The following is a 21,721-nucleotide window of genomic DNA, read 5'->3' as shown; positions in this document are numbered from 1 at the left end:
CAGGTCTTTTTTTGTGCTGTTACCAAACCATACCACAATGCAGTATGAAATAATACTTTCAATAACTCCTCTATAGAACCTAATCAGATTTAATTGAGAAAACCCAGCCACTTTGAGCTTCCTCAAAAAAAACAGACGTTGGTGAACCTTCTTAACCATTAAGTAAGTATTGGCAGACCAAGTAAGGTTTTGAGAGATAGTTACTCCCAATAGTTTAAAATCTGTAACCCTCTCTACTACCAAATTATTGATCTGGAGAGGCATCAATTCCGTCTTCCTACCTCGCCTAAAATCAATAATAATTTATTTTGTCTTAGTCAGGTTTAATAGTAAATTATTTTCAGTACTCCACCTAACTAAAACATCAACTTCCTCTCTATAGGCGCTCTCATCTCCATCTTTGATAAGACCTACCACTGTAGTATCGTCCGCAAATTTTATAATAAAATTAGTATCCGCCTGCGGATAACAGTCATAAGTAAAAAGGGAAAATAAAAGTGGACTCAAGACGCACCCTTGTGGCGTACCTGTGCTAATTTGAATAGGGGAAGATGTATATTCGCCAATTTTTATTTGTTGGGATCTATTAATCAGGAAATCTAAAATCCAGTTGCATAGTGCCGCTGAAAACCCCTAGTCCCCTAGTCTGAAAACCCCTAAGTCTATGAAGTTTATTAATCAGAATGTTTGGGAGAATAGTATTGAACGCCGAGCTATAATCTATGAACAGCAACCTGACATAGGCATTGGATTTGTCTAGATGGGATAACGAAGAATGAATTACCGACAACACGGCATCCTCTGTGGATCTCTTTGATTTATAGGCAAATTGATTATTATCAAACCCTACTGGCAAAAAACTCTTCATGCGTGTCAATATCAGCCTCTCAAAACATGTCCTGATAAGGGGAGTCAACGCTATTGGGCGATAATCATTCAAACTTTCTATTTTTGTTTTCTTGAGTATGGGGATCACTAGAGTAGATTTAAATGCTTCTGGGACAATGCTAGACATTAAAGAAAAATTAAAAATGACCGTGAAAATCATAGCTAGCTCCCCGGCACAACCTTTCAGAACCCTCCCGGGATACCATCCGGGCCGGTTGCTTTACTAGAGTTTACCCCTAACAAACCCAACCTAACCTCATGTTCGGAAAGAACAATAACTTGGTCATCCTCTGACGGAGGAAGTTTATAAGCAATGGTCTTATTTTCCCTGTCAAACCGGGCATAGAATTGACTTAGGTCATCTGCTAAAGATTCCTCCTGCCCCTCCTGCCCTACATTGCTACCTTTGTAGTTGGTGAGATACTGAATACCCCTCCACATACTTCTAGAATCATAGTCCTTGCTAAACTGACATTCGATTTTATCAGAATATTCCTTTTTTGCCTTCCTTATCCCCTTTTTTAATAAAATTATTGGTAGTCTATACTCCGATATATCCCCTCCTTTAAAGGCCCGATCCCTATACGCTATTATGTGCATATTCCACGCTCCTGGCTCTGGGGGCCACGTGGTTAGTGATAAGAGATCCTGGATGTATCCTCTGGCAGCTGATGTCCCAGCCTGTCCATTTACTGCTCCCCTGGATCCGGATTGTGAGTGTGATAAAAGATTTCCATCAGGGCAGTGAACCTGAAGCTTGCTCCCTGCCAAGAGCTACACATGGATGCCACATGCGTGCAGGGGGGAGCGGAAAGGCAGCTCTGTGATGACAGGGACATTAGTGTCAGCAGACAGAACCTTCTCTTAGGGTGATGTCACCTTCCTCCCGCTACGCACTCACTTCCTACAAAGACATCTGACACAGAGGGGTCAGATCCCAGGGCCAGCAGCAGAGGAGTGATGTGGGATCAGCAGCACCATGTGTGTAATGAGTACGGCCAGCAGTACTGTATATATAGGGGGCAACAGGACTGTATATAGAGGGGACGGCAGGACTCTGTATATAGAGGGGTCAGATCCCGGGCCAGCAGCAGAGGAGTGATGTGGGCTCTGCAGCACCGTGTGTATAATGAGTATGGCCAGCAGTACTGTATATAGAGGGGGCAACAGGACTGTATATAGAGGGGACGGCAGGACTGTATATAGAGGGGTCAGATCCCGGGCCAGCAGCAGAGAAGTGATGTGGGATCAGCAGCACCATGTGTGTAATGAGTACGGCCAGCAGTACTGTATATAGAGGGGGCAACAGGACTGTATATAGAGGGGACGGCAGGACTGTATATAGAGGGGTCAGATCCCGGGCCAGCAGCAGAGGAGTGATGTGGGCTCAGCAGCACCGTGTGTATAATGAGTATGGCCAGCAGTACTGTATATATAGGGGGCAGCAGGGCTATATATAGAGGGGACAGCAGGACTGTATATAGAGGGGTCAGATCCCGTGCCAGCAGCAGAGGAGTGATGTGGGCTCAGCAGCACTGTGTGTGTAATGAGTACGGCCAGCAGTACTGTATATAGAGGGGGCAGCAGGGCTATATATAGAGGGGATAGCAGGACTGTATATAGAGGGGTCAGATCCTGGGCCAGCAGTAGAGTAGTGATGTGGGCTCAGCAGCACCGTGTGTATAATGAGTATGGCCAGCAGTACTGTACTGTATATAGAGGGGGCAGCAGGACTGTATATAGAGGGGACGACAGGACTGTATATAAAGGGGTCAGATCCCGGGCCAGCAGCAGAGGAGTGATGTGGGCTCAGCAGCACCGTGTGTATAATGAGTATGGCCAGCAGTACTGTATATAGAGGGGGCAGCAGGACTGTATATAGAGGGGACGGCAGTACTATATATAGAGGGGTCAGATCCCAGGGCCAGCAGCAGAGGAGTGATGTGGGCTCAGCAGCACCGTGTGTGTAATGAGTATGGCTAGCAGTACTGTATATAGAGGGGGGAACAGGACTGTATATAGAGGGGATGGCAGGACTGTATATAGAGGGGTCAGATCCCGGGCCAGCAGCAGAGGAGTGATGTGGGCTCAGCAGCACTGTGTGTATAAAGAGTATGGCCAGCAGTACTGTACTGTATATAGAGGGGGCAGCAGGACTGTATATAGAGGGGATGGCAGGACTGTATATAGAGGGGTCAGATCCCGGGCCAGCAGCAGAGGAGTGATGTGGGCTCAGCAGCACCGTGTGTATAATGAGTATAGCCAGCAGTACTGTATATAGAGGGGGCAGCAGGGCTATATATAGAGGTGATGGCAGTACTGTATATAGAGGGGTCAGATCCCGGGCCAGCAGCAGAGGAGTGATGTGGGCTCAGCAGCACGGTGTGTATAATGAGTATGGCCAGCAGTACTGTATATAGAGGGGGGCAGCAGGGTTATATATAGAGGGGACGGCAGGACTGTATATAGAGGGGTCAGATCCCGGGCCAGCAGCAGAGGAGTGATGTGGGCTCAGCAGCATGGTGTGTGTAATGAGTACAGCCAGCAGTACTGTATATAGAGGGGGCAGCAGGGCTATATATAGAGGGGATGGCAGGACTGTATATAGAGGGTACGGCAGGACTTTATATAGAGGGGTCAGATCCCAGGCCAGCAGCAGAGGAGTGATGTGGGCTCAGCAGCACTGTGTGTATAATGAGTATGGCCAGCAGTACTGTATATATAGGGGGCAGGAGGGCTATATATAGAGGGGTCAGATCCCGGGCCAGCATCAGAGGAGTGATGTGGGCTTAGCAGCACCGTGTGTATAATGAGTATGGCCAGCAGTACTGTATATAGAGGGGGCAGCAGGGCTATATATAGAGGGGACAGCAGGACTGTATATAGAGGGGTCAGATCCCGGGCCAGCAGCAGAGGAGTGATGTGGGCTCAGCAGCATAGTGTGTGTAAATGAGTACAGCCAGCAGTACTGTATATAGAGGGGGGCAGCAGAACTGTATAAAGAGGCGCCAGATCCCGGGGGCCATCAGTAGAGGACTGATTTGGGGTCAGCAGCACCGTGTGTATAATGAGTACGCCCAGCAGTACTGAATATAGAGGGGGAGGCAGGACTGTATATAGAGGGGGCGACAGGACTGTATATAGAGGGGGCGGCAGTACTGTATATAGAGGGGGCAGCAGGACTGTATATAGAGGGGGCGCCAGGACTGTATATAGAGGGGGCAGCAGTACTGTATATAGAGGGGGCGGCAGTACTGTATATAGAGGGGGTAGAAGTACTGTATATAGAGGGAGCGACAGGAATGTATATAGTGGAGTTAGCAGGACTGCATATAGAGCAGAAAGCAGTACTATATATAGAGGGGCAGCAGGACTGTATATAGAGGGGGCAGCTGGACTGTATATATATATATATATATATATATATATATATTGAGGTATTGGAGTCGGCACTCTTAGTTATATCCGTGGGTAATACCCCTGGTGCCTCTCTGCGTGTGCAAGCACACGATATACACGGTGGAGCAGTTGATGGCACTCGGAGGATTTTTCAAAAGGAACACGGGACACGTATAGTGTAGCAACGTTTCGGTTTTTTAACTTGACAAAGGTTATTAAAAAAACGAAACGTCGAAAAATCCTCCGAGTGCCATCAACTGTTCCTCCGTATATATATATATATGTATATATATTCCAGTGGCTTGTGCCACTAGTGTTAGTGCCTAGTCCCTCTCACTCGCCAGCTGCCCACCCTGAGGGTGACAAGGGGGCTGAGCATACGGAGTGGCATCATACACAGCCCAAATAATAAGCTATAATTAGTGACAGACACTCGGGCAGAGCAATTAGTTTGGACGTCTAATTGTACTTGGCAAGCGATGTAACTGGGTGCTGGAAACGTGTGCGACCCATCAAATCACTGTCTCCCCCTCTCTTCTTCTCATTTGCATTTCATTAGTGATTAGTAATCCTTTCTATTCAACATGAGACAATAGGAAACACCTGTCCTGCAAATGGTATTATGGAGGCACGGAACGCATAATAATCCTTATCATTAGTTCCTGCTCTACACACTACTGTCCCTCATACGTGTACTGTATGCAGTATGGCAGCTGTCCTACACAGATGGAGAGTTTATTACATACAATTCCGTAGCTCAGAACATTGTACTGTACAGCCATTCGCAGCTGTAATACACACAGTGCCCCCTCATTACTGTCAGTGTCCCGGCTGTACCTGTACCCAGCACTCACCTCTGTGACGCACGCTGTCCCCTCATTACTGTCAGTGTCCCGGCTGTACCTGTACCCAGCACTCTCCTGTGTAACACACGCTGTCCCCTCATCAGTGTCCCGGCTGTACCTGTACCCAGCACTCACCTGTGTAACACACGCTGTCCCCTCATCAGTGTCCCGGCTGTACCTGTACCCAGCACTCACCTGTGTGACACACGCTGTCCCCTCATCAATGTCCCGGCTGTACCCAGCACTCACCTGTGTGACACACGCTGTCCCCTCATCAGTGTCCCGGCTGTACCCAGCACTCACCTGTGTGACACACGCTGTTCCCTCATCAGTGTCTCGGCTGTACCTGTACCCAGCACTGTCCTGTGTGATGCATGCTGTCCCCTCATTACTGTCAGTGTCCCGGCTGTACCTGTACCCAGCACTCACCTGTGTGACACACGCTGTCCCTTCATCAGTGTCCCGGCTGTACCTGTACCCAGCACTCTCCTGTGTAACACACGCTGTCCCCTCATCAGTGTCCCGGCTGTACCTGTACCCAGCACTCACCTGTGTAACACGCTGTCCCCTCATCAGTGTCCTGGCTGTACCTGTACCCAGCACTCACCTGTGTGACACACGCTGTCCCCTCATCAGTGTCCCGGCTGTACCTGTACCCAGCACTCACCTGTGTGACACACGCTGTCCCCTCATCAGTGTCCCGGCTGTACCTGTACCCAGCATTCACCTGTGTGACACACGCTGTCCCCTCATTACTGTCAGTGTCCCGGCTGTACCTGTACCCAGCACTCACCTGTGTGACACACGCTGTCCCCCTCATCAGTGTCCCGGCTGTACCTCTACCCAGCACTCACCTGTGTGACACACGCTGTCCCCTCATCAGTGTCCCGGCTGTACCTGTACCCAGCACTCACCTGCGTGACACACGCTGTCCCCTCATCAGTGTCCGAGCTGTACCTGTACCCAGCACTCACCTGTGTAACACCTGCTGTCCTCTCATCAGTGTCCCGGCTGTACCTGTACCCAGCACTCACCTGTGTAACAAACGCTGTCCCCTCATCAGTGTCCCGGCTGTACCTGTACCCAGCACTCTCCTGTGTGACACACGCTGTCCCCTCATTACTGTCAGTGTCCCGGCTGTACCTGTACCCAGCACTCACCTGTGTAACACCTGCTGTCCCCTCATCAGTGTCTCGGCTGTACCTGTACCTAGCACTCACCTGTGTAACACACGCTGTCCCCTCATCAGTGTCCCGGCTGTACCTGTACCCAGCACTCTCCTGTGTGACACACGCTGTCCCCTCATTACTGTCAGTGTCCCGGCTGTACCTGTACCCAGCACTCACCTGTGTAACACCTGCTGTCCCCTCATCAGTGTCCTGGCTGTACCTGTACCTAGCACTCACCTGTGTAACACACGCTGTCCCCTCATCAGTGTCCCGGCTGTACCTGTACCCAGCACTCACCTGTGTAACACCTGCTGTCCCCTCATCAGTGTCCCGGCTGTACCTGTACCCAGCACTCACCTGTGTAACACACGCTGTCCCCTCATCAGTGTCCCGGCTGTACCTGTACCCAGCACTCACCTGTGTAACACACGCTGTCCCCTCATCAGTGTCCCGGCTGTACCTGTACCCAGCACTCACCTGTGTAACACACGCTGTCCCCTCATCAGTGTCCTGGCTGTACCTGTACCTAGCACTCACCTGTGTAACACACGCTGTCCCCTCATCAGTGTCCCGGCTGTACCTGTACCCAGCACTCACCTGTGTAACACACGCTGTCCCCTCATCAGTGTCCCGGCTGTACCTATACCCAGCACTCACCTGTGTGACACACAGTGTCCCCTCATCAGTGTCCCGGCTGTACTAGTAAAGGATACACAGTAATGTAAAGCAATATATGCGGGGTGTGGTATGGCAATCCAACAATCGGGATACCGAGGGTCAGCCAGTTATCCGGCACTGATATAATCCAGGCAGTAACGTGTTATTTACTTGCTGCTGTTATCCAGTAATGTGAGCTTATGTCGCCATCTACAGGAGGCTGAGGATACTGCACATTATAATTCTTGTCATTGTAATACCCTTATTAATTTTCACTTTCTAATTAATTACAAACTAACAATCTCTGGCAATGTGTCAGGAGATGAGGGGCTGTGCATAAAAATCTGCGTCCAATTATCATTTTATTCTGGAGCAAATTGGCTCTCAGCAAACATTGGCCCTTATTCTGGTTCACTCGCAAAAGTAAATTCCTTCTCAAATGGAAAAAAACATGATCTACTGCAGGTGGGCAGATGTAACATGTGCAGAGAGAGTTAGATTTGGGTGAGTATTTTGTTTCTGTGCAGAGAAAATACTTTGGTACTTGTGTATTTTGGCGGCGCTTGATTTCAGCATCGTGCGATGAACGCATCGCATGCCATGTACCCGATGGCATGCGATTCGATTTTGACCCCCAATGCGATGAAAAATCGTATAAGCACCCTAATGGGTGCTTACAATGTTAAATGCACCCCCACGCCACCCCCCCACCCCCCCCCCCCCCCCCACACACACACACTATAAACGTGAACCCGAAGCTCGGCGAGCGCAGGGAGCCCGCGAGGGGCGGCGGTACGCGTCCTACGACCTTTTCATACCCCCACTATCCACGTCGGCGTGGAGTTGAGAATAGAAAGTGCGGCGAGCGCAGCGAGCCACCGAGCCCGAAGCGTGGCGAGCGCAGCGAGGGGACGCGAATACCTGTGAAGCCCGCCAGGGGGCGCGGATACCTGTGAATGTATCCGCGTCCCCTCGCAGGGCTCGCTGCGCTCGCCACGCTTCGGGCTCGGTGGCTCACTGCGCTCGCCACACTTTATATTCTCAGCTCCACGCCGACGTGGATAGTGGGGGGTATAACAAGGTCGTAGGGCGCGTACCGCTGCTCCTCGCGGGCTCGCTGCGCTCGCCACGCTTCGGGTTCACGTGTATAGTGGGGGGGGGGTGCATTTAACATTGTAAGCTTTTGCGAGTGAACCCGAATACGGGCCATTATGTTTTCGGGGAACATTACATAATATATCTCTAACCTCCATGATGAGATGGCAGCGACCAGTGTGCAGTGTGATTCCCCCGATGCTATATAGCGTTATACACAGGTAATACTCTAGTGCCCCCATATTATATCACATATTATATATGACCAGTGTGCAGATGTGATTCCCCCGATGCTATATAGCGTTATACACAGGTAATACTCTAGTGCCCCCATATTATATCACACTATATACAGGCAGCGACCAGTGTGTAGATGTGATTCCCCCCATGTTATACAGCATTATACACAGGTAATACTCTAGTGCCCCCATATTATATCACACTATATACAGGCAGCGACCAGTGTGCAGATGTGATTCCCCTCATGTTATATAGCATTATACACAGGTAATACTCTAGTGCCCCCATATTATATCACACTATATACAGGCAGCGACCAGTGTGCAGATGTGATTCCCCCCATGTTATATAGCATTATACACAGGTAATACTCTAGTGCCCCCATAATATATCACACTATATACAGGCAGCGACCAGTGTGCAGATGTGATTCCCCCCATGTTATATAGCATTATACACAGGTAATACTCTAGTGCCCCCATAGTATATCACACTATATACAGGCAGCGACCAGTGTGTAGATGTGATTCCCCCCATGTTATATAGCATTATACACAGGTAATACTCTAGTGCCCCCATATTATATCACACTATATACAGGCAGCGACCAGTGTGCAGATGTGATTCCCCCCATGTTATATAGTGTTATACACAGGTAATACTCTAGTGCCCCCATATTATATCACACTATATACAGGCAGCGACCAGTGTGTAGATGTGATTCCCCCCATGCTATATAGCGTTATACACAGGTAATACTCTAGTGCCCCCATATTATATCACACTATATACAGGCAGCGACCAGTGTGCAGATGTGATTCCCCCCATGTTATATAGTGTTATACACAGGTAATACTCTAGTGCCCCCATATTATATCACACTATATACAGGCAGCGACCAGTGTGCAGATGTGATTCCCCCCATGTTATATAGCGTTATACACAGGTAATACTCTAGCGTCCCCTTATTATATAACACTATATACAGGCAGCGACCAGTGTGCAGATGTGATTCCCCCCATGTTATATAGCGTTATACACAATGTAATACTCTAGTGCCCCCATATTATATCACACTATGTACAGGCAGCGACCAGTGTGCAGATGTGATTCCCCCCATGTTATATGGCGTTATACACAGGTAATACTCTAGTGCCCCCATATTATATCACACTATATACAGGCAGCGACCAGTGTGCAGATGTGATTCCCCCCATGTTATATAGCGTTATACACAGGTAATACTCTAGCGTCCCCTTATTATATCACACTATATACAGGCAGCGACCAGTGTGCAGATGTGATTCCCCCCATGTTATATAGCGTTATACACAATGTAATACTCTAGTGCCCCCATATTATATCACACTATGTACAGGCAGCGACCAGTGTGCAGATGTGATTCCCCTCATGTTATATAGCGTTATACACAGGTAATACTCTAGTGCCCCCATATTATATCACACTATATACAAGCAGCGACCAGTGTGCAGATGTGATTCCCCCCATGTTATATTGCGTTATACACAGGTAATACTCTAGTGCCCCCATATTATATCACACTATATACAGGCAGCGACCAGTGTGTAGATGTGATTCCCCCCATGTTATACAGCGTTATACACAGGTAATACTCTAGTGCCCCCATATTATATCACACTATATACAGGCAGCCACCAGTGTGCAGATGTGATTCCCCTCATGTTATATAGCATTATACACAGGTAATACTCTAGTGCCCCCATATTATATCACACTATATACAGGCAGCGACCAGTGTGCAGATGTGATTCCCCCCATGTTATATAGCATTATACACAGGTAATACTCTAGTGCCCCCATATTATATCACACTATATACAGGCAGCGACCAGTGTGTAGATGTGATTCCCCCCATGTTATATAGCGTTATACACAGGTAATACTCTAGTGCCCCCATATTATATCACACTATATACAGGCAGCGACCAGTGTGCAGATGTGATTCCCCCCATGTTATATAGCGTTATACACAGGTAATACTCTAGTGCCCCCATATTATATCACACTATATACAGGCAGTGACCAGTGTGCAGATGTGATTCCCCCCATGTTATATAGCGTTATACACAGGTAATACTCTAGTGCCCCCATATTATATCACACTATATACAGGCAGCGACCAGTGTGCAGATGTGATTCCCCCCATGATATGTAGCATTATACACAGGTAATACTCTAGTGCCCCCATATTATATCACACTATATCCAGGCAGCGACAAGTGTGCAGATGTGATTCCCCCCATGTTATATAGCGTTATACACAGGTAATACTCTAGTGCCCCCATAATATATCACACTATATACAGGCAGCGACCAGTGTGCAGATGTGATTCCCCCCATGATATGTAGCATTATACACAGGTAATACTCTAGTGCCCCCATATTATATCACACTATATACAGGCAGTGACCAGTGTGCAGATGTGATTCCCCCCATGTTATATAGCGTTATACACAGGTAATACTCTAGTGCCCCCATATTATATCACACTATATACAGGCAGTGACCAGTGTGCAGATGTGATTCCCCCCATGTTATATAGCGTTATACACAGGTAATACTCTAGTGCCCCCATATTATATCACACTATGAGCAGGGATCTAAGTGCCAGTGTCGTTCTCTCCATCCTGCTGTTGGTAAGTGTTGCAGCCTTTACAGTGCATGCCATGTTTTCCATGTACATGGCAGGGGATACTGATTAGCCCGGATGCTGGTTGGTGCATTGGGGTATGTGCACAGAGCTAGTACCCTGCAGGGACAGTAAGACACCAGCTCTGATTGCTGTAGTGCATCTATCCGATGACAGCACATAAGTGATTGGCTGCTGAGGTTATGGTATGAGTACTATCAACCTGGGTGAGAGGGGAGCGGGGGCATCGCCCCGAATCCTGGGAAAGGTGGAACATAACCTGGATCATAACGGATAACTGCTCTGAGCCGAGTCCCCCGGCTACACATCTGGTGACCTCCGTCTCCATCACACTCCTCTTACCACGGGGGACCTGGGCTGCCTTTAAACCTGATATCCTGCTGGCTGGTGCTGTCAGCTGGATGCAGCCATTATGGCTTTGAATGGAAGCAGAGGGATTCCTGACAGCTATTATGTATCAGTCACCTGAGCCGGGGCTGCGGATATAACCCAGCTCCGTCTGTTCTGTGTCAGAGGAAGAGTGCTGAGCGGAGGGGTGGGGGGACCCGCATCCTGCAGCCGCCATCACTCTATCCCTCAATCCCGGCTCTCCACATAAAACCGTCACCGCTGTCTCCTCTTCTCGCTCCTACAGCTTTCTCCATTCACATTGGCTTTGTACAGCTGACCTTACCTTTATGGTCTTCCTCCGGTCATTAAAGAGTGTCTGAGGCTGCTAGGGCGGAGGCACAAGGACAATATCATTTGTTTGGGTCCCCTGATGAGTATAGGGTCGCCCCCATATTGGGAACACCTGTAATACATTTGTATTCAATTTCTTCTATTAATGACACCCCGGGGCGCTGCTCCCCAAATGCATCCCCAAAGCTGCAAATCACGTTCCGTGGGGTAAATCCTTTTCTGCGGCAACAAGCGCCTAATTTTGGCCTTTGAAATTGGCGCAAGGTGGTGGCAAAAGTTTGATCCCAGTATGTGCGAGAACCCGGTCTTGTGTAGCAAATCAGCTTTTGGGCTGAGCGTTTCTGGAATGGGGGCTGTTCCAGGCTATTGGCATGGTAACGCCCGCCCTTCCCCCTCGCACCTACTTTGTTGGAGAAGGAAGTATCGGGGTGTCAGCCGATTATCTCAGTGCCCAGCAGATGCATTGTAATGTAGGAGATATATACTAGCGACGACACATCGCCAATATCTCGGAGTTTGAGGCACAGACCAGTTTGTAACCTGCAGATTTTTAGGGAACAAATGGTCAGGTTGCTGTACAATGAAGCAATGGAGTGGCACAACATTGCTGTAGGCAGAGCTTAGCCTCCTGCACGATACAGATGACCGTCGTCTCTCCTTCACCCTGATCACCGCTTCTCATGCTGAAGTTCAAGATTTTGCCCATGCAGCACCCCTTCAGTGGAACATGCTCCCCCGCTCCCTAAGACTCTCCCCGACCTTGGAAAGCTTCAGACGGGCACTGACAAGCCACATATTCATCAAAGCGTACCCTTCTACTGCATAACCCAATCCTGAGGCTGGTCCTCCGACCCCTGCCTCTGCCTGCTTGCACCTCATGTCATCTGTCTGTCACAGCGCAGGGCCCTCTTCCCTCTTGTTGTCAAAGCCTTCTTCTCACTTAGGGGCCCATTAATCAAACCATATATGCTGCTAAATCCCGAAAACACACGTTTTCGGGGTTTAGCCGCAAATATTAAGTATCCCCTAAATGTATCATAGGGGGACCCTCCCTGCAGTGCCGCCGGCCGCATCCCCCATAGGTTTCTATGGGGGATGCGAAGCTGCCCGATGTATCAACATTGGGCAGCCCTACTTCGCACCCCAGCTTCGCCTATGGCTACGCTTCGCACTGCCCGAGCAGGGTAGTGCGGTAAGAGGGGTCGGCGGGGGTCAGCGCATAACCGCGCATGCGCTGACCTCCCGGCTTCCGGGTTCGGGCTTCGCAGGGACGGGCTCCTTTCGGAGCCCTGTCCCTGTGCCCTTAAAATTGATACATTGCCCCGATATGACGCATTTTACAATGCGATCCTGGGCGGTAATATTCCACCCAGATCGCATTGTAAATGCGATCATGATAAATGTGCCTAAAAGGCTCATCTCTTATCTATGGGGTCCAGCCCCTAGTAGAACAGTGATTACTCCCTCGCTAATTAGTGTGTGTTGTATCTTTGTTACCTGCACTCGATTTTTGTTATTTACTTACTGTAATGTTAAGTTCTGTTTCCCTGTACTGTTCTGTTGTATGCCCTCTGTATGGCGCTGCGAAACACTTGTAGCGCCTTATAAATAAAATAGAATAATAATAATAATAGTGTTCTAGGCTAATAAATGACCCTCTAAGTATAATCAGCCTATACCATTTAGTGTTCATTGTAGCACCCTTCGCACAGTCTGTCTGTATCTCAGTGCTGGGATACAGACCAGAGTGTTGTAGAAGCACCAGAGCAGATAAAGGAACTAGTCGTGACCGGTGCAGGTAAATACTAATATTGCTCTATAACGCCGGCATCTTGTCTCCGTGAACAGGTAGAGCTATCCGACGGGACGTCCCACACTATCACTGACGCCTATGCTGGCAAAGAGTACATCATCCAGGTAGCAGCCAAAGACTGTGAGATCGGCACGTGGAGTGACTGGAGTGTGGCCGTGCATGCCACGCCGTGGACAGAAGAACCCAAATACATTACGACAGAAGCCCAAAAGACAGGTGAGCGTGTCTAATGGTTACTGCGCACGGGGCGGGGTTTCCATTCCTGAGTCAGAAACATTCCTGCGCGTGTGCGTCCACACATTTGTGTTGCAGACTAACGTGGAGTGGGCATTTCTGGCCGGTGACTGGGTGGCGAGTAAACACATGTTTGGTATGGCTGCATCGGATGCGGGTTCTGTTGGACTGGTGACTTCTGGTTACGGCCACAGCATGGATGCAGGACGCAGGGGTACTGCGGACAGAATGCTTGGTATGGCTGCATCGGATGCGGGTTCTGTTGGACTGGTGACTTCTGGTTACGGCTGCAGCATGGATGCAGGACACAGGGGTACTGCGGACAGAATGCTTGGTATGGCCGCATCGGATGCGGGTTCTGTTGGACTGGTGACTTCTGGTTACGGCCGCAGCATGGATGCAGGACGCAGGGGTACTGCGGACAGAATGCTTGGTATGGCTGCATCGGATGCGGGTTCTGTTGGACTGGTGACTTCTGGTTACGGCCGCAGCATGGATGCAGGACGCAGGGGTACTGCGGACAGAATGCTTGGTATGGCTGCATCGGATGCGGGTTCTGTTGGACTGGTGACTTCTGGTTACGGCCGCAGCATGGATGCAGGACGCAGGGGTACTGCGGACAGAATGCTTGGTATGGCTGCATCGGATGCAGGTTCTGTTGGACTGGTGACTTCTGGTTACGGGCGCAGCATGGATGCAGGACGCAGGGGTACTGCGGACAGAATGCTTGGTATGGCTGCATCGGATGTGGGTTCTGTTGGACTGGTGACTTCTGGTTACGGCTGCAGCATGGATGCAGGACGCAGGGGTACTGCGGACAGAATGCTTGGTATGGCTGCATCGGATGCGGGTTCTGTTGGACTGGTGACTTCTGGTTACGGCTGCAGCATGGATGCAGGACGCAGGGGTACTGCGGACAGAATGCTTGGTGTGGCTGCATCGGATGCGGGTTCTGTTGGACTGGTGACTTCTGGTTACGGCTGCAGCATGGATGCAGAACGCAGGGGTACTGCGGACAGAATGCTTGGTATGGCTGCATCGGATGCGGGTTCTGTTGGACTGGTGACTTCTGGTTACGGCTGCAGCATGGATGCAGGACGCAGGGGTACTGCGGACAGAATGCTTGGTGTGGCTGCATCGGATGCGGGTTCTGTTGGACTGGTGACTTCTGGTTACGGCCGCAGCATGGATGCAGGACGCAGGGGTACTGCGGACAGAATGCTTGGTATGGCTGCTTTGGATGCGGGTTCTGTTGGACTGGTGACTTCTGGTTACGGCCGCAGCATGGATGCAGGACGCAGGGGTACTGTGGACAGAATGCTTGGTATGGCTGCATCGGATGCAGGTTCTGTTGGACTGGTGACTTCTGGTTACGGCTGCAGCATGGATGCAGGACGCAGGGGTACTGCGGACAGAATGCTTGGTATGGCTGCATCGGATGCGGGTTCTGTTGGACTGGTGACTTCTGGTTACGGCCGCAGCATGGATGCAGGACGCAGGGGTACTGCGGAGAGAATGCTTGGTATGGCTGCATCGGATGCGGGTTCTGTTGGACTGGTGACTTCTGGTTACGGCTGCAGCATGGATGCAGGACGCAGGGGTACTGCGGACAGAATGCTTGGTATGGCTGCATCGTATGCGGGTTCTGTTGGACTGGTGACTTCTGGTTACGGCCGCAGCATGGATGCAGGACGCAGGGGTACTGCGGACAGAATGCTTGGTATGGCTGCATCGGATGCGGGTTCTGTTGGACTGGTGACTTCTGGTTACGGCTGCAGCATGGATGCAGGACGCAGGGTTACTGCGGACAGAATGCTTGGTATGGCTGTATTGGATGCGGGTTCTTTTAGACTGGTTACTTCTGGTTACGGCTGCAGCATGGATGCAGGACGCAGGGGTACTGCGGACAGAATGTTTGGTATGGCTGCATCGGATGCGGGTTCTGTTGGACTGGTGACTTCTGGTTACGGCCGCAGCATGGATGCAGGACGCAGGGGTACTGCGGACAGAATGCTTGGTATGGCTGCATCGGATGCGGGTTCTGTTGGACTGGTGACTTCTGGTTACGGCCGCAGCATGGATGCAGGACGCAGGGGTACTGCGGACAGAATGCTTGGTATGGCTGCATCGGATGCGGGTTCTGTTGGACTCGTGACTTCTGGTTACGGCCGCAGCATGGATGCAGGACGCAGGGGTACTGCGGACAGAATGCTTGGTATGGCTGCATCGGATGCGGGTTCTGTTGGACTGGTGACTTCTGGTTACGGCTGGAGCATGGATGCAGGACGCAGGGGTACTGCGGACAGAATGCTTGGTATGGCTGCATCGGATGCGGGTTCTGATGGACTGGTGACTTCTGGTTACGCCCGCAGCATGGATGCAGGACGCAGGAGTACTGCGGACAGAATGCTTGGTATGGCTGCATCGGATGCGGGTTCTGTTGGACTGGTGACTTCTGGTTACGGCCGCAGCATGGATGCAGGACGCAGGGGTACTGCGGACAGAATGCTTGGTATGGCTGCATCGTATGCGGGTTCTGTTGGACTGGTGACTTCTGGTTACGGGCGCAGCCTGGATGCAGGACGCAGGGGTACTGCAGACAGAATGCTTGGTATGGCTGCATCGGATGCGGGTTCTGTTGGACTGGTGACTTCTGGTTACGGCTGCAGCATGGATGCAGGACGCAGGGGTGCTGCGGACAGAATGCTTGGTATGGATGCATCGGATGCGGGTTCTGTTGGACTGGTGACTTCTGGTTACGGCCGCAGCATGGATGCAGGACGCAGGGGTACTGCGGACAGAATGCTTGGTATGACTGCATCGGATGCGGGTTCTGTTGGACTGGTGACTTCTGGTTACGGCTGCAGCATGGATGCAGGACGCAGGGGTGCTGCGGACAGAATGCTTGGTATGGCTGCATCGGATGCGGGTTCTGTTGGACTGGTGACTTCTGGTTACAGCTGCAGCATGGATGCAGGACGCAGGGGTACTGCGGACAGAATGCTTGGTATGGCTGCATCGGATGCGGGTTCTGTTGGACTGGTGACTTCTGGTTACGGCCGCAGCATGGATGCAGGACGCAGGGGTACTGCGGACAGAATGCTTGGTATGGCTGCATCGGATGCGGGTTCTGTTGGACTGGTGACTTCTGGTTACGGCCGCAGCATGGATGCAGGACGCAGGGGTACTGCGGACAGAATGCTTGGTATGGCTGCATCGGATGCGGGTTTTGTTGGACTGGTGACTTATGGTTACGGCTGCAGCATGGATGCAGGACGCAGGGGTACTGCGGACAGAATGCTTGGTATGGCTGCATCGGATGCGGATTCTGTTGGACTGGTGACTTCTGGTTACGGCCGCAGCATGGATGCAGGACGCAGGGGTACTGCGGACAGAATGCTTGGTATGGCTGCATCGGATGCGGGTTCTGTTGGACTGGTGACTTCTGGTTACGGCCGCAGCATGGATGCAGGACACAGGGGTACTGCGGACAGAATGCTTGGTATGGCTGCATCGGATGCGGGTTCTGTTGGAGTGGTGACTTCTGGTTACAGCCGCAGCATGGATGCAGGACGCAGGGGTACTGCGGACAGAATGCTTGGTATGGCTGCATCGGATGCGGGTTCTGTTGGACTGGTGACTTCTGGTTACGGCCGCAGCATGGATGCAGGACGCAGGGGTACTGCGGACAGAATGCTTGGTATGGCTGCATCGGATGCGGGTTCTGTTGGACTGGTGACTTCTGGTTACGGCTGCAGCATGGATGCAGGACGCAGGGGTACTGCGGACAGAATGCTTGGTATTGCTGCATCGGATGCGGGTTCTGTTGGACTGGTGACTTCTGGTTACGGCCGCAGCATAGATGCAGGACGCAGGGGTGCTGCGGACAGAATGCTTGGTATGGCTGCATCGGATGCGGGTTCTGTTGGACTGGTGACTTCTGGTTACGGCCGCAGCATGGATGCAGGACGCAGGGGTACTGCGGACAGAATGCTTGGTATGGCTGCATCGGATGCGGGTTCTGTTGGACTGGTGACTTCTGGTTACGGCTGCAGCATGGATGCAGGACGCAGGGGTACTGCGGAGAGAATGCTTGGTATGGCTGCATCGGATGCGGGGTCTGTTGGACTGGTGACTTCTGGTTACGGCCGCAGCATGGATGCAGGACGCAGGGGTACTGCGGACAGAATGCTTGGTATGGCTGCATCGGATGCGGGTTCTGTTGGACTGGTTACTTCTGGTTACGGCCGCAGCATGGATGCAGGACGCAGGGGTACTGCGGACAGAATGCTTGGTATGGCTGCATCGGATGCGGGTTCTGTTGGACTGGTGACTTCTGGTTACAGCCGCAGCATGGATGCAGGACGCAGGGGTACTGCGGACAGAATGCTTGGTATGGCTGCATCGGATGCGGATTCTGTTGGACTGGTGACTTCTGGTTACGGCCGCAGCATGGATGCAGGACGCAGGGGTACTGCGGACAGAATGCTTGGTATGGCTGCATCGGATGCGGGTTCTGTTGGACTGGTGATTTCTGGTTACGGCCGCAGCATGGATGCAGGACACAGGGGTACTGCGGAGAGAATGCTTGGTATGGCTGCATCGGATGCGGGTTCTGTTGGACTGGTGACTTCTGGTTACGGCTGCAGCATGGATGCAGGACGCAGGGGTACTGCAGACAGAATGCTTGGTATGGCTGCATCGGATGCGGGTTCTGTTGGACTGGTTACGGCCGCAGCATGGATGCAGGACGCAGGGGTACTGCGGACAGAATGCTTGGTATGGCTGCATCGGATGCGGGTTCTGTTGGACTGGTGACTTCTGGTTACGGCTGCAGCACGGATGCAGGACGCAGGGGTACTGCGGACAGAATGCTTGGTATGGCTGCATCGGATGCGGGTTCTGTTGGACTGGTGACTTCTGGTTACGGCTGCAGCATGGATGCAGGACGCAGGGGTACTGCGGACAGAATGCTTGGTATGGCTGCATCGGATGCGGGTTCTGTTGGACTGGTGACTTCTGGTTACGGCTGCAGCATGGATGCAGGACGCAGGTGTACTGTGGACAGAATGCTTGGTATGGCTGCATCGGATGCGGGTTCTGTTGGACTGGTGACTTCTGGTTACGGCCGCAGCATGGATGCAGGACGCAGGGGTACTGCGGAGAAAATGCTTGGTATGGCTGCATCGGATGCGGGGTCTGTTGGACTGGTGACTTCTGGTTACGGCCGCAGCATGGATGCAGGACGCAGGGGTACTGCGGACAGAATGCTTGGTATGGCTGCATCGGATGCGGGTTCTGTTGGACTGGTGACTTCTGGTTACGGACGCAGCATAGATGCAGGACGCAGGGGTACTGCGGACAGAATGCTTGGTATGGCTGCATCGGATGCGGATTCTGTTGGACTGGTGACTTCTGGTTACGGCCGCAGCATGGATGCAGGACGCAGGGGTACTGCGGACAGAATGCTTGGTATGGCTGCATCGGATGCGGGTTCTGTTGGACTGGTGACTTCTGGTTACGGCCGCGGCATGGATGCAGGACACAGGGGTACTGCGGACAGAATGCTTGGTATGGCTGCATCGGATGCGGGTTCTGTTGGACTGGTGACTTCTGGTTACGGCCGCAGCATGGATGCAGGACGCAGGGGTGCTGCGGACAGAATGCTTGGTATGGCTGCATCGGATGCGGGTTCTGTTAGACTGGTGACTTCTGGTTACAGCCGCAGCATGGATGCAGGACGCAGGGGTACTGCGGACAGAATGCTTGGTATGGCTGCATCGGATGCGGGTTCTGTTGGACTGGTGACTTCTGGTTACGGCCGCAGCATGGATGCAGGACGCAGGGGTACTGCGGACAGAATGCTTGGTATGGCTGCATCGGATGCGGGTTCTGTTGGACTGGTGACTTCTGGTTACGGCTGCAGCATGGATGCAGGACGCAGGGGTACTGCGGACAGAATGCTTGGTATGGCTGCATCGGATGCGGGTTCTGTTGGACTGGTGACTTCTGGTTACGGCCGCAGCATGGATGCAGGACGCAGGGGTACTGCGGACAGAATGCTTGGTATGGCTGCATCGGATGCGGGTTCTGTTGGACTGGTGACTTCTGGTTACGGCCGCAGCATGGATGCAGGACGCAGGGGTACTGCGGACAGAATGCTTGGTATGGCTGCATCGGATGCGGGTTCTGTTGGACTGGTTACTTCTGGTTACGGCTGCAGCATGGATGCAGGACGCAGGGGTACTGCGGACAGAATGCTTGGTATGGCTGCATCGGATGCGGATTCTGTTGGACTGGTGACTTCTGGTTACAGCCGCAGCATGGATGCAGGACGCAGGGGTACTGCGGACAGAATGCTTGGTATGGCTGCATCGGATGCGGGTTCTGTTGGACTGGTGACTTCTGGTTACGGCCGCGGCATGGATGCAGGACACAGGGGTACTGCGGACAGAATGCTTGGTATGGCTGCATCGGATGCGGGTTCTGTTGGACTGGTGACTTCTGGTTACGGCCGCAGCATGGATGCAGGACGCAGGGGTGCTGCGGACAGAATGCTTGGTATGGCTGCATCGGATGCGGGTTCTGTTAGACTGGTGACTTCTGGTTACGGCCGCAGCATGGATGCAGGACGCAGGGGTACTGCGGACAGAATGCTTGGTATGGCTGCATCGGATGCGGGTTCTGTTGGACTGGTGACTTCTGGTTACGGCTGCAGCATGGATGCAGGACGCAGGGGTACTGCGGACAGAATGCTTGGTATGGCTGCATCGGATGCGGGTTCTGTTAGACTGGTGACTTCTGGTTACGGCTGCAGCATGGATGCAGGACGCAGGGGTACTGCGGACAGAATGCTTGGTATGGCTGCATCGGATGCGGGTTCTGTTGGACTGGTGACTTCTGGTTACGGCTGCAGCATGGATGCAGGACGCAGGGGTACTGCGGACAGAATGCTTGGTATGGCTGCATCGGATGCGGGTTCTGTTGGACTGGTGACTTCTGGTTACGGCCGCGGCATGGATGCAGGACACAGGGGTACTGCGGACAGAATGCTTGGTATGGCTGCATCGGATGCGGGTTCTGTTGGACTGGTGACTTCTGGTTACGGCCGCAGCATGGATGCAGGACGCAGGGGTACTGCGGACAGAATGCTTGTTATGGCTGCATCGGATGCGGGTTCTGTTGGACTGGTGACTTCTGGTTACGGCTGCAGCATGGATGCAGGACGCAGGGGTACTGCGGACAGAATGCTTGGTATGGCTGCATCAGATGCGGGTTCTGTTGGACTGGTGACTTCTGGTTACGGCCGCGGCATGGATGCAGGACACAGGGGTACTACGGACAGAATGCTTGGTATGGCTGCATCGGATGCGGGTTCTGTTGGACTGGTGACTTCTGGTTACGGCCGCAGCATGGATGCAGGACGCAGGGGTACTGCGGACAGAATGCTTGGTATGGCTGCATCGGATGCGGGTTCTGTTGGACTGGTGACTTCTGGTTACGGCCGCAGCATGGATGCAGGACGCAGGGGTACTGCGGACAGAATGCTTGGTATGGCTGCATCGGATGCGGGTTCTGTTGGACTGGTGACTTCTGGTTACGGCCGCAGCATGGATGCAGGACGCAGGGGTGCTGCGGACAGAATGCTTGGTATGGCTGCATCGGATGCGGGTTCTGTTAGACTGGTGACTTCTGGTTACGGCCGCAGCATGGATGCAGGACGCAGGGGTACTGCGGACAGAATGCTTGGTATGGCTGCATCGGATGCGGGTTCTGTTGGACTGGTGACTTCTGGTTACGGCCGCAGCATGGATGCAGGACGCAGGGGTACTGCGGACAGAATGCTTGGTATGGCTGCATCGGATGCGGGTTCTGTTGGACTGGTGACTTCTGGTTACGGCCGCAGCATGGATGCAGGACGCAGGGGTACTGCGGACAGAATGCTTGGTATGGCTGCATCCGATGCGGGTTCTGTTGGACTGGTGACTTCTGGTTACGGCTGCAGCA

At 52.2% G+C, this 21,721-nt stretch overlaps 1 protein-coding gene across 4 annotated transcripts in view; it reads left to right on the top strand.

Annotated features, from left to right (window-relative positions):
• Positions 1 to 21,721, top strand: part of CNTFR (ciliary neurotrophic factor receptor) — a 532,905-nt gene that overhangs the window by 498,301 nt on the left and 12,883 nt on the right. For all 4 annotated transcript variants that reach the window (XM_083155439.1, XM_083155437.1, XM_083155438.1 and 1 more), the window contains one exon: positions 13,516 to 13,696. In XM_083155439.1, the coding sequence (XP_083011565.1) occupies positions 13,516 to 13,696 (181 nt within the window). The remainder of the gene's footprint in view (positions 1 to 13,515; positions 13,697 to 21,721) is intronic.

This window comes from Crinia signifera, chromosome 1 (genome assembly GCF_055691185.1).
Source record: "Crinia signifera chromosome 1, ASM5569118v1, whole genome shotgun sequence".
NCBI classification, from domain to species: domain Eukaryota; kingdom Metazoa; phylum Chordata; class Amphibia; order Anura; family Myobatrachidae; genus Crinia; species Crinia signifera.
This window is presented reverse-complemented; position numbering and strand designations above follow the sequence as displayed.